The following is a 14,271-nucleotide window of genomic DNA, read 5'->3' as shown; positions in this document are numbered from 1 at the left end:
AGTAACTGCAAAATAAATTTTTCATAAATCCACAGTAAAAATAAATAAATAAATCTTGCCTTCAGCTGAACAATTAAGTGATTTGCAAGCACACATGACCGAGTGGGCAAATTAATTGCTACATCTCAATTAAACACAAATACTCCACAATGACGAAGACAGACTTTTGAATAGAGATCCATTAGCCAAATCTGAAAATAGGGAGAACATTTTTCCGTTGATTGATGGAGAACTGAATAGAAAAGAAGCACATCAGAGCACCATACAAACTCCAGCTCCATCTGTTTTACACAAAAACAAGCAAATAAACTCAAACAGAAAAGCAGTGTTTTATATGCGAGCTGAAAAACTCATTTTTAGGGCCCTAAAAAGGGACTATTTCACAAACCTGCCAATTTCACAGCACTTTCCACAGCAGATGGTTTATCTGGAGTTGGGACTATAAATGCATTTGACCAAAGCTACGCATTTGTTATCAGTAACCACTTTTATGACTTGCAACACTAATAAAAACAAAACATCTGAAATCTTGCGACTGCTGAGCACTAATAAGTCTCACACCCGTTTTGCCCTCACATTGCCCTAAAACTCACTCTGAAGAAAAAGTAAGTGATTTCCAAAAACAGCTTCTGCTCCAGTGCTCTCTCCAGCCCCCTGCATCTCCCGCCATCTGTAGGTGTTTGTGCAGCAGTATATGCAAGATTTAACCCACAGCTGACCTGCTTTATACAGCCTTTTCCACTCCAATATACACTCGCAAATTGGTACTTGATATTTTTTTCATGCAGCGGATGCCCTTCCAGCCGCAACCCAGTACTGGGAAACCCCAATACACACTCATTCACACAACATACACTACTGCCAATTTAGTTTATTTAATTCACCTATAGTGTATATCTTTGGACTGTGAGGGAAACTGGAGCATTCGGAGGAAACCTATGTGAACACGGGGAGAACATGCAAACTACACACAGAAATGCCAATTGGCCCAGCTCGGGACTCGAACCAGCTACCTTCTTGTTGTGAGGCAACAGAGCTAACAACTGAGCCACCGTGCCGCATGATATTTTTTTAATATCGAGTTATTTTTTTTATATAATAACTACCCTAACATCAACCCCCAGTCAAATTGTTAATCTTACAGATTCATCATTTAGCTGACACAATGGCTCTGTTCAGGTTTTACCATCAGTCTGGGGACTAATGGGTCCCAGGGTTTTATTGTTTTTATTAATACTACAACTGTTTGTTATTATTGTCTGTAATTAAATTATTATAATATATTTTATGTAATATGTTTTGTTTCTATACCTGTAAATATTTTTTAAAAATGGTCCCAGTTTTTTTAGTTATAATTATTATTATTACATTTTTTTTATGATAAATGCTACTACTACTACCACTACTAATAATAATAATGATAATACTCATAATACACAATATATAATAATAGTAAATTGCAGAATTTATCATAATAATAATAATAATAATAGTCAAATGTTTAATGCACCAAATGACCTTTTTTTTTTACAGATAGAAAACATAACATCTAAAAATTTCTTCCAATAAAGCATTACAACAACAAAAATCCATCAGTATTTAACATTATTTGCTAATTATTGCAATGAACATTTCATGTTTAAAAATCACACTAGAAGCATTCGCAACTATTCCAAGTCAGTCAAAATGATAATCAATGAGAAATGATTATTACTATATTATTAATAAACTTCATACTTTTTAACAGCTTGGCAAATAAAATAATTAAAATAATAATAATGTGACTTCTTAACATTTCATTAACATACAGTACCATTCAAGGCCTAAATTACAATCAAACTCAGGTTTTCCACAGTTGTGGGAATTCTAGTTCCTAAAATGATTGAAAAAGAGAATAAAGTAAGAAAAAAGCTAACAAATGGTTTTAGCTAATTCCAAATAAATTTAATTCATTGAGATCTCCCTGACATGTCCTGGACCCCAATTAAGAACCAGCTTCTGTACAATATTACATTAATCCTCATGTAGCCATACCTGTAGGAGCTTCCAGAGGAGACTTCTCGTTTGATCTGCCGATTGAGGGCATCCACAGCCGCCCTTCCTTTCCCCTCCACAGCGCTGGCATCCCTATCCAACTTCACCCCTGCGTTGTTTTCAGAAACCACTGCCACTTTCTTCACCTGCCTCTTTTTCCTTTCACTGGACAGAATCTCCTTCTCTGGCACCTTATCAGCAATCTCACTCTTCTCCACGCCACTGTCCATCATCATCTCCGGGCTGCTGTGTTTGCCCGCTGAGATGCTTGGAGAGGGTTTGGGTATCCATGGGTGATCTCCCTTCTTTGGGATAGGCCAGGGCTTGTAGTCCTTCTGATACTGGGTCTCGGTGTTAAAGGGGATCTCAGGGCCGTGGTACTCGTTCTTGGGCTTGCAGCTGGGCTCCGGACGAACTTTCCAGTGTTTAAAGTCCTGGCGCATCACAGAGCCGAAGGAGTGCTCGTCGTGGCCGGCATGAGGTGCTCTGGTCACCGGCTCGTGATCATGATGAAGCGGCTGTGTTTCAATCGCGATCTTCTGCACGGGCTGCTGCAGGTGGAGATGCTGCATTTCGGACACGTCTGAGTATTTGGTGAAAACCAACGGCACCGCAATGTCGGCCTTGTCCAGCTGGCTCCAGAACCGAGCCATGCAGCAGGCTCTGGAGATACAGGGCCAAGCCATGGTGGTTTTGGCGACGTCTTCACTTATTCCAACCTCGTCCCTTCCCAGAAGCCGTTTTATATTCAGTTTGTAGGACTAAGCGCGCTCGCGAGCCGAGAAATACAAGATGTCCGATTCGCACGGTTTATTTCCCCTCAAAACGATGCTATCAAAGATGACAGGACACAAATCCACCGTATAGGAGGCATAACGGGGTTTTGGGTGTTTTGTTAGCCAGGGAAATGTTCCGGTTTTGCTCCTCTTGCGCTCGTTACAGCGCGAGATTTAGTGAAGATCCAGCAGCCCCTCCTGCGCGCCTCCTCCGCTCAGCATCATCCATCCAGAGGAGCTGAATCACCTGCCGCGCGCATCATCACGCAGCGTCTGCAGTGGGCGGGGCCAACACGCACGCACACACACACACACACACACACACGCAAACACACTCGCACGCACGCACGCACACGCCTAATACAGAAGATAGAGTCCTTGTGGACAAATGATGTGAGGGAGAGATGTTCCAAAAATAGTTCAAAGCGTTGTACTCTGCATATGTATTTAAGCGTGCGTGCGCGTGTGTGTGTGTGGCATTGGAAAGTTTTGACTTTGTGATAAATTTTTTTGTCCCAATGGGAAAAAGGAACTCATAAATCATACAGAATTAAGTATTTTGTAAAAATTCAGTGAGAGTTGGGGTAAAAGGACAGAGCAGGCCTAGTCTACTGTATAAAAATCATTATGTCTGTATGAAGTTCCCATATAATATGAAATCCCAAGTTGTGTGTGATTATTTGATTTCAAAAGTAGGAAGTATTTGTTATTCTGAACAATGTCATTTTCTGAAGAATTTTTGAAGAGTATTTATTTATTGTCTTTGCCATGATAACCCTATATGATGCCATACTTGTTATTTTACCAGTTTAATTAGGTTAACTGAAAGTTTGGTTATTAGGCACAGACAAACTGCTTATGGTGGTACAGTTGCTCAGCGGTTAGCACTGTTGTCTTACAGCAAGAAGGTCGCTGGTTCAAGTCCCAGCTGGACCAGTTTGCATGTTCTCCTCGTGTTCAGGTGGGTTTCCTCCGGGTGCTCCGGTTTCCCCATCTGTCCAAAGACATGCGCTATAGAGGAATTGATGAACTAAATTGGCCATTGTGTGTGTGTGTGTGTGTGTGTGTGTGTGTGTGCGAATGTGTGAGAAATACATCTGCTGCATAAAACATATGCTGGAATAGTTGATGGTTTATTTCACCGTGGCAGCTCCTGATTAAAAAAGGGACTAAGACAAAGGAAAATGAATGAATGAGTGATTATTATCCCCCCTGTTTATTTTTTTGTGTTCTGCTCTGAACACAATGGAGCTGTTTTTGTTGCCTGTGCCTTTAATGCTAGTTCTAACCACCCGCCGTCCCCAAATGCCTGTCAGAGTATTTCCATCTCTGTCAGATAAACAGCACAGTGACAGACATGAAAGAAGCAGATCTCACATAACATTTGTGAGAAATACTACAGTAAAAACTTTCCCAATGAATGTTTGATGTACTTTTAGAATTAATGAGTCGATGAGAATGATGAGTCACACACAATGTTGTTACAAAGTTCACGCACATACACACACACACACACACACACACACACACACACACACACACACACACACACACACACACACACACACAGATTTAACGTTGCACTGTTTTTGCATGCAAATTTGACAGGATACACGTTAATATTCACGTTAATATGGATATCCGTTATGTTAATGTACAAAATAAACCTGATTTAATGTCCACAAACCAGGATTGAAGCATCTTCTTTTATAATTGAATTGATATGAGGCTGGGGTGATAAAGACGGTAAAATCGTTGTAATTCATTACACACATGCACTGATTTAAAAACGTTTCAAACTTGTAAAACTCATTCTTGATCACGTTTGATGATGGTTGATGATCACAATGAGCTCAACAGATCTTTTAATGCCAGTTGTTTTGTGCATGTCCTGTCTTGTTGATATGATTATATGTGTTACTACGAAGGCATGTTAATATGCAGCTGTCCATCAATTCGGTGGGCGGGGAAACCGCACTCCTACGTCACATTCGGTCAGCCTCAAAATGGGAGGGATTTGCATCCTATTTTAACATCAGGAAATTTAAAAAAGAGACTCATTGTGTTACTATCTCAACAATATGACTGTGAACACACTATACCTACACACAGTTCTGGCCAAACAGATGATTTTCCTCATAGGTGCTCTTTAAATAATAAAACTTAATTACAAGCAAAACTAAAAGAAAAAAGACTTCTCCATAAGAAAAAAAATAGGAAGTACTTTGAAAACTTTTCTTTGGTCTGTTAAACATCACATGAAATATTTGAAAACGAATATATGCCTTCAACAGCATATATTATCTGCTTAAAAAATCAGTAATTTGTGGACAGTCTTATTTTAATGTATTTACTATATTTAGATTTATTTAAAAAAATTGAATGTAAACGTGGCATTTCTCAATTATTCCAAAGTATCATCAGAATAAATATGACAATTTAAAATGACATCATGAGCTTGGCAGATCTCATTTACGGTATAGGCAGATTTTTGCGTTCATCTTTTCATGTAAGGTCTGCTTCTGCACAGCCCTTTGCCTCTGGGGTCAAAAGTCTCAGTGGTGTAAAATCAAGTTACTCTTAGGCTATAATCCTATCACCCGCAGTGTATGAGGAGATAAGGATAGGATCAGATCAAGACATGGTGTCAGACTTTGACCGTAGCCGCGAGCATGAGAGTGGGAAGCGCGACGCTGATCCCTCGGCCTCTCGCCGGCTCTTGTCCTCTTCTGGTTTAGACATGAAGATTGAGTTTGCTCCAGCTGATGTGCCTCTGGTTCGGAGGCTCCAGACAGCTTCCGTGCTGCAATGGGTCTTCTCATTCCTGGCTCTTGGTAAGCTCAAAGGGCTTTTATTATATATTTTAAGCTGCCCTGCAAAGCCTTTAACTGTTGACCTTGAATGGCATGCAATTAGAGTATGAATTGTATGTGTTAAGTGAAATGTATCTATAAAGTGTCTTAATATTTTATATGATCTTATTTTACCAAAATTGTCAAATTGAGATACAATATGTTCTTCCAGGGAGTCCTGGCCAACATATTTAACATAATAACAGATATAAACATATAAAACCAACACATTTGATCTGCTTTAATTCTCATACAACAAATTTATAAGAAAAAAAAATAATTTGGAAGTTAAATAATGTGGTAACATTTTAGTTCAGCCCACAATTCATGCGATTACCTACTGGCTTACTACCTGCCTATTATTAAGATAAGAACTATTCATTAGTTGTTATAAAGTATGATCAATTCTACATCCCTAATCCTACCCAAAACCTAAACCCATCTTCTACCTTACAAACTATTAATAAACTGTTAATTAGTAGTTTATTAAGCTTGTAGTGTTGGTTAATGGTTTATTAATACAGTGAATTGTGACCTAAACTATAGTATAACAAAAAATATCAAACAATTATTTCATACTTTTAAAAGAAGTCTCTTCTGTTCACCAGTACTGCTTTTAAAAAATGAAAAATCCCCCTAAAATGAGCACTTTGAGTTTTAAAAGTAAGTCATGTCACAAATCTCATGCCAAATTAGTTTCTTAAATATTATAATAAGATCACTATACTTAAAACTCGGTCTATAAAGTACCTTTTGAATGTACTTAAATTAAGGCTTCAAAATATATATTTATGGCAATTGTAGTATAATAATATTCATAAATGCACTGTTTTAATATTGTAATAAATTCACAAAATTAATTTGCTTGATTACATTTGAAACATATTCTAATAGGAATGCTAATTGAAGTGTGTAGGTGAGAGCGGAGCACACAGTAACACTTCTTGATTTTGGCCAAATAATGAAGAAAGTAATGGAGTTAGAAAAACCATAGTTTTTTTTTTTTAACCAACAACACACAAACCTCTCCTACAAATAAGCACTGATTGTATGATCGCTAGACCTATAGTTTCTGTGTAGTATTGCCAAAAGTGCCATGCAGGAGTAAAAATTGTTTACCCCACCTGCCGGGGAGTTTGTAACAGACAGAGGGTTAGTTGTAACACATGTGTTTAAAGTCAGATTTCACACAGTGAATTTAAATTCAGTTTACTTTAAATAGTGTATGTCCTCATGACTTAACTGATTTATTTTTATTCTACATAGCACAGCATGTTTATTTATTTATCTACTGGATAAGCACATTTAGATTTATTTGCATTATTATCCATTATTGTACAATGCATTTATGTGCGTTATTAGCAATATTTTATTTTAAAAGTTCTCAACATTACACTCAAAATTCAACAGTTATTTTGTTTGTTTAATTGGTGTCCAACAGTGTGTGGCTTATTAGTCGCACTGTTGTTACAACTAACCCGGCTGTGTTGTTTTCCTCAACTGGCTAGGAACCACTGTTTTTTGCTTCTTTAAAAATGGTTTCATTTTTTAGCCTAGAAGACGGTAAACACAACAATTGAAAATTTTAAGTACATATTTTCTCAGATTTTAAAAAATAAAACGTATAGAGATAATACAAAATACATTTATTCTGCAATTATCGTTTCTGTGTCTCGGAAGCATGCTATGGTAAACCCTGAGCAAATACCTTAACTCTGTTACATTTTACCCTGCATTACTTTGGGTTACTTTTGTTTTTGCATTACTTTGTGTCCCTTATTTTGATGGTCCATTTGAGTATTAGTAGACTGCCTGCTTAATATCTGTTGATACTGCTGCTAAACAGACATTTAACTGATTATAAGAAACTTATAGTGCATGTCAACTTACATTAACCCCAACTCTAACCCCAACCTAACAGTCTACTTACAACCTAATGAGAATTAGTTGGCATGCAGATGCAAATGTAACTTAAATTTAACAAACCAACCATCAAAATAAAGTGACCTAAAGTTTTTACAGTGAACTTGGTAGGCATGAAATACTCTCTTAAAAGATTATTATTCCAAATGTTTGACCACCAGTGTGTCTTGCATAAAATCTTGTACTTTAATACTGTCAAAGCATTAGCTTGCAATAATCTGCAATAATGCAGCCTATAAACTGATTTGTGATTGGCTAATTGCTTCTCATGAGTTCAATGTTATAAAAGCTGAAAGTAAGAAGATAAACTCGTAAAAATGGCTCTTTCTTGAAAACTCATCACTGTATTTGGGAAAAAATCATTATAAATTTTATTAGTGAGTGAGTTCTGTATGTGACTGTGATCAAATCACTGAGATCAAGGTCAAAACTTTCAGGTCAAAGTCTTTAAATCAAAAGATCCTGATTATAAATGCATTTGTTCTGATGTGTTTCTTTTATCTTGTGCATGCACTCCAAAAACCAATTAGTTACTTAAAAAAGTGATAACACGTTGCCTTAAAACCAACAAGATTATTTTACATAAAGTCAGTAAACCCACTGACTAAATTCAACTTTTATAATTATGCACATAGTGTATTCAACCCTTGTAAAGGTGCACCCCTTGAAAAAAATATTTTTGGCCCACGCTGACATTGAATAAAATACTGAACCAGCTCTGATAAATAGTAATAAGCAATTAAAATAATAATGATTTCCTATGGATAAAAGGTCGACCAGGTGGTTACGATGCTTGTTAAAGGGGTAATAACTATAGGGCAACAGGTTTATTCTCTTTTTTTTAGGTAAAGCCAACCAATTGGTTTTACAGTGTAAGTCTACAGCTCAAACGTTTTGTATATACAGTACACTTTGCATGACATGAATTTTATCACCATCAGTACAGTCTTGTGTGATTTTTCTAACCACATACATAACAAGCAAGCAGCTCATACATGCAGTTTGATTTGTTTTTTTTTATATTAATAGTATGTGTACAACTATGTATATAACTGTATACATTTGGGGTGTCAAAATATAGTTCCTGGGGGGCCACAGGTCTGTACAGTTTACTGTAGTTCCAACTCCAAACACACTTGACTTATTGAGTACTTGACCTATTGAACTAAACTTTGTAGGGCTGCAGCCCTCCAGGAACTGAGTTTGATCACAGATCACAAGTCACAGGTGTCAATTCCAGTTCTTGGAGGGCCGCAGCTCTGCACTGTTTAGTTTCAACCTTAATTAAACACCTGATCAAACTAATTGTGCACTTCAGGTTTGTTCGAGACCTACAGGTAAGTGTGTCGGAGCAGGTTTGGAACTAAATTGTGTTGGGCTGGTGCCCTCCAGGAACTAAGTTTGACACCTCTGGTTTACATGATGACCTATGTCACAAGTCTCCAAACTACAGTGTCCTGCAATGTTTAGTTTCAATACCAATGTTTAGTTTCAATACTCTTACTAGGCTTTCTAGAAACTTCCTTGCAGGTGTTTTTTTGAGGCAAGTTGGAGCTAAACTCTGCAGGACACCGGCCCTCCAGGACAGAGTTTGGACACCTCTGACCTGTACATTGTTAGTTTATGTCACAGGTGTAAATTCCAGGTCTGGAGGGCCGCAGCTCTGCACAGTTTAGTTTCAACCCAAATTAAACACACCTGATTAAACTAATTGAGTCCTTCAGACTTGTTTGAGTCCTACAAGTAGGTAGGTAAGTGTTTTGAAGCAGGGTTGGCACTAAACTGTGCAGGGCTGTGGCTCGCAGGAACTGAGTTTTACATGATGACCTAAGTCTGGGGTGACCAAACTTGGTCCTGGAGGGCCGGTGTCCTGCAAAGTTTAGTTTCAACCCCAATCAGACACACCTGGGCTAGCTAATCAAGCTTTCTAGAAACTTCCTTGCAGGTGTTTTAAGGCAAGTTGGAGCTAAGCGCTGCAGGACACCGGCCCTCCAAGACAGAGATTGTAAACCCCTGACCTATGTACATTATTAGTTTGTCACAGGTGTCAATTCCAGTTCCTGGAGGGCCGCAGCTCTGCACAGTTTAGATAGAGTTGGAATTAAACTGCAGAGCTGCAGCCCTCCAGGAACTAGAATTGACACCTGTGTATGTACATTGGACTGTGTCTCATAGTGAGAAAATAGCTGGAGGAACAAGAGCGGCATCCAAAATACCATACTGTAATTTCTAAAAGATCCATTCTATGTTAATATGAATACTGCTTTTACAACATTGTCACTGTCACGTGACACGTACTGGCATCAGGTTACAGGTGTAATGTTGTATTTTTTGTAATTACACTATTGTAATAAAGTGTTTATCAGATTAACTCATAATTACAAACTTGTAGGTTAGAGAGCTATGACGTGTACCATGTGACCATTGAACCATCCAACTGCTGAAGATTACAGTGCATTGGGTGTTAATAGTATTGTCATAGAAGTGCACAGCTTCAACACACCTCAGAATAGAGTATCACGTTTTGCTATCTTGATATTATAATTACAACACACAATGCACTATGCACTCAATAGTGAAATGTTTGAAGTTATCTAGTCCTTAATCTAAAAACTCCGCCCTCTCTGATGCATAAATAAAGCTGTGAAAGTTGAGTACATGAAGTGTCCCAACTGCACTACACGATAGGGAATCATTAGATTGAGATACTAATGGTTGGTAAACTTTTTAAACCACTAACGATTTCCACCATTTTGTGCTTTAGCTCAAGATGCTAACATTAAACCAGACACCATGGCATGTCTAAAACGGAATTTTATGCGTTTTCATCATATTATTGTGTTTAAAAAATGATTTCGAAGTTTAATTAAATATCACAATAACAGAGTTGAGAAATAATGAATCTATTGTTAGTGTGTTCCAAATATTTCTTATAAATTATAAAGAAAATAAAGAAAAATAAACTATACAATATTTGCGAGGTATTTAAAGGCTTGTTTAGCTAAATAAAAAAAAGATCTGACCAAAATCTACCAATATTGCAATCTCTCCAGCAGGGGTGGACTGGGAAAGCATTTTCCACCGGGCCAATGTTATAGACAGGCAGGGCCAGCACGCCCATAGAGGCGACCTAGGCGGCCGCCTAGGGCGGCAGAATACAGAGGGCGGTTATATCCGTATATCCGATGTATCAGTTATATCCGCGTCTAGGGCGGCGTCCGCGACACTACCCTCACCACCCGCGCCCTCAGTTATATCCACGTCTAGGACGGCGTCTGCGACACTACCCTCACCAGCCGGGCCCCCTTAGTTATATCCGCGTCTAGGGCGTCTGCGACACTACCCTCACCACCCGTGCCCTCAGTTATATCCGCGTCTAGGGCAGCAAAATAGAGAGGGCGGCGGCGTCCACGACAGCTCCCTCGACACCCCCCCTCGCTTTTTACTTTAGGGTTGAGGGCATAACCGTCCTTTGCCTAGAGCGGCAGTTCAGCTTGCTCCAGCCCTGCAGACAGGTCATATCTGATGCGATCTAGAAATTGAAGACCGGGGTGTAGACTGACGTTGGGGTTGTTGTGCACAGCAGGCTAGAGTCATGCTGCCAGGCCACATCCAATGAGATCTAGAAAGTGAAGAGCGGGGTGGTGGGGGGTTAATGGGGGCACGGCAGGCCAGACTCGCGATGGCAGGCTTGATTGACCCCTCAGGCCTTCCGGAAAAGTCCCGGTGCTTCCTATGGCCAGTCCACTCCTGCTCTCCACACTGCACACTACTCCTACAACTCCTACCCACCCGGAGTGAGGGTTTGGGAGCCATTTTATATCATTGACCCTGCTCATGGATTATACCATTTTAGAGTTTGGAATGGTAACATATAGGTGAATATACATAAAAAACACATTAAACAAAATATAAATTAGTAGAAGTAAATACGTATGCATAAATAACCTAAATTACAACACAAAAAACAACCATTATGAATATACACAAGAGAATAATGAGACATCTGATGATATCACTCCAAAATGGCTGCTCTGAATGGAAAGTGGGAAAATATTGTATAAATGTCCTGGGTTGCAATCTAAAGGGTTTGCTTCTGAGGAGTGGATACCTGTGATTGTGTGTAATCTTTCTATGTTTTGTTTTTAATAAATGGTGTTTAAAGGAACATGTGTATGTGGTTATTTCAGTGTGTATGGAACGATAATATGGGATATTGTTTCAATTGGTTTTAAATAAAAATGGTACATAAACAGTGAAAACCTTAGACAGCAGACAAAAAACTCACATTAAATAAACACACATGCACAATATACTGACAGTACTACACAGATCCGTGTAAACATATTTGTTTGCCGGCAATCTGACCATGTTTGAAAATGTATGCATGTTATGGGTGCAATACGTGTTTGCAACATTCATTTATTTATTTTCTTTTCAGCTTAGTCCCTTTATTAACCTAGGGTCGCCAAAGCGGAATGAACCGCCAACTTATCCAGCATATGTTTTACGCAGCAGATGTCCTTCCAGCTGCAACCCATAACTTGGAAACATCCATACACTCTCACACTTGAACTTTCTCTTTTGTTTTTTGTTTGAGTACTGTGGATTCAGATATACCACACTTGACTGTTTTTCACCTGCTATACTGTGTGTATTCAATTCCTGATGCAGCAGCTGTTGTTGTTGTTTTCTTTACAACACAGCTTGTTATTTCCTAAGTATGTGCAAATCAAAATTGCATACATTTTTTACTGTATATGGTGTGAAAAGTATAGTAAATGAGCCAAGTGCATGCATATTTATTTTAATGTACTTTATTCTCTCAATAGAGCTTCATCAGGCAATGTAGAACATTTGTGAATGGAGTTGCATGTTCTTGAATTTGTAACTAAAAAGAGAATGAATGTAGGAAAGTCAGACATATAGTACTGGATTGACCTGGCCCACAGCAGTATAGCTAGGTGCATCAGGGAGATCAGGAGATGGTTTAGAGTTGTTTTATGCGTTATACTGGTTAAATGCCTGGGTTGTTTTGTTATAAACTTGATCTGTGTTTTTGTTTAAGTTGGCTTCTGTGTTTTAAGCCCAATATTTCTTTGGTTTATAAAAAAATATTGGCTGTCACCATTAATGAGAATGATGTGTAAAGGAAGCACCCTACTGGTTCGATCTTTATAATGTTTTGGAGCTCAGAATAATAGGAGAATTGTCTTTGCTGTCTCCTTCCTGCTTATTTTGCCAGATCGCTGCAAACAAAGACACTTAGAGTCATGGGGTGTATGGTGCATAAGTGTAATTTTCTCCAACATGTGAGGAAACTAAGTTTTGCGCCTTAGATGCTAGCACCCTGCTAGCCGTTTTAGATTAAACAGTTTAGCTATGTTATGTTAGCTCCAGTTGCCCACATACAGAAATTGTTACAATACTTTCACCAGTACTTGTGTTGTGAAATCATTTAATCTAGAATAATAAAGCCTCTCCTCCTATGTGGAAAATATTATAGTAACTTATAGTAAACACTATAATATATTTATAATACAATACATATAGGCTACTGTCGTTTTCTGCAGTTACTGTGCATATTATACTACATTACCATACAATTTTTCATTCATTCATTCATTTTCTTTTCGGCTTAGTCCCTTTATTAATCCGGGGTCGCCACAGCGGATTGAACCGCCAACTTATCCCAGCACGTTTTTACGCAGCGGATGCCCTTCCAGCCGCAACCCATCTCTGGGAAACATCCACACACACTCATTCACACACACACACACACACACACACACACACACACACACACACACACACACACACACACACTCATACACTACGAAAAATTTTGCCTACCCAATTCAAATGAGCACACCCAGACCAACACAGAGAGAACATGCAAACTTCACACAGAAACGCCAACTGAGCCGAGGCTCGAACTAGCGACCCAGCGACCCTCTTGCTGTAAGGCGACAGCACTACCTACTGCGCCACTGCGTCACCACGTAGTTTACATAGTCTTTTACTATAAAATACTATGTAAATACTGCAGCATTTTTTCATGTACGTTATGATGTCCATTTTGTCTTCTTCTGTGGTACTTACAGTGTTGTTTACCTTGCACTTTGCACTTTGAAAGGTTGCACATTGAGCTGTGCTTGTACACTAACGCATTTAAATGACATATAAGATAATTTTTATTCACTTGTTTATGATCTGTGCTATTTCTTTCAGCGCCCTGCTGTATTGTCCTGTTCTTCATCCTGCTCTTCACTCGTTTCTGGCTCATCAGTGTGCTTTATGCCACCTGGTGGTACATCGACTGGGACACACCTTCACGAGGAGGGAGAAAAGTGCCATATCTCTGCAAACTGCGTGTGTGGGAGTACATGAGAGATTATTTCCCCATTAGGGTGAGTGACCAGATTTACTGAAGCACAGCAAAATTCTTCTTGGCTGTTGACATTTTGAACATCCTTAGCAGCTTCACTTTTCTTTTCTTTATTTTACAGAAATTGTTTAAAATAAACTACTGTATCTGAGATTGACGAGTTTATTAGGAGAGTCGTCAGATTTTAGAATGTGATTTACAGGCGGAAAGAATGAGATTGCAACCCTATACTGCCATCTAGTGTTCATTCATAATGTGTATCATATATTCAAATTGATAAATAATATCTTATCACTTT

General features: G+C 38.6%; 2 protein-coding genes across 16 annotated transcripts in view; one reads left to right on the top strand and one right to left on the bottom strand.

Annotated features, from left to right (window-relative positions):
* map6a (microtubule-associated protein 6a) overlaps positions 1–3,045 on the bottom strand; it is a 40,288-nt gene extending 37,243 nt beyond the window's left edge. For all 4 annotated transcript variants that reach the window (XR_012386447.1, XM_009305492.5, XM_009305493.5 and 1 more), the window contains exon 1: positions 2,035–3,045. Coding sequence is in view for 3 of the 4 variants with exons in the window: in XM_009305492.5 (XP_009303767.1) it covers positions 2,035–2,720 (686 nt within the window). In the remaining variant the exon portion in view is untranslated. The remainder of the gene's footprint in view (positions 1–2,034) is intronic.
* mogat2 (monoacylglycerol O-acyltransferase 2) overlaps positions 1–14,271 on the top strand; it is a 78,162-nt gene that overhangs the window by 46,653 nt on the left and 17,238 nt on the right. For 11 of the 12 annotated variants that reach the window (XM_073913819.1, XM_073913825.1, XM_073913820.1 and 8 more), the window contains 1 exon segment: positions 13,817–13,995. In XM_073913819.1, the coding sequence (XP_073769920.1) occupies positions 13,972–13,995 (24 nt within the window). In that variant the 5' untranslated portion in view covers positions 13,817–13,971. 12 annotated transcript variants of the gene reach the window in all.

Source organism: Danio rerio, chromosome 10, assembly GCF_049306965.1.
Source record: "Danio rerio strain Tuebingen ecotype United States chromosome 10, GRCz12tu, whole genome shotgun sequence".
NCBI classification, from domain to species: domain Eukaryota; kingdom Metazoa; phylum Chordata; class Actinopteri; order Cypriniformes; family Danionidae; genus Danio; species Danio rerio.
Note: the sequence above shows the minus strand (reverse complement) of the source record. Positions and strands in the feature narration are given on the sequence as shown.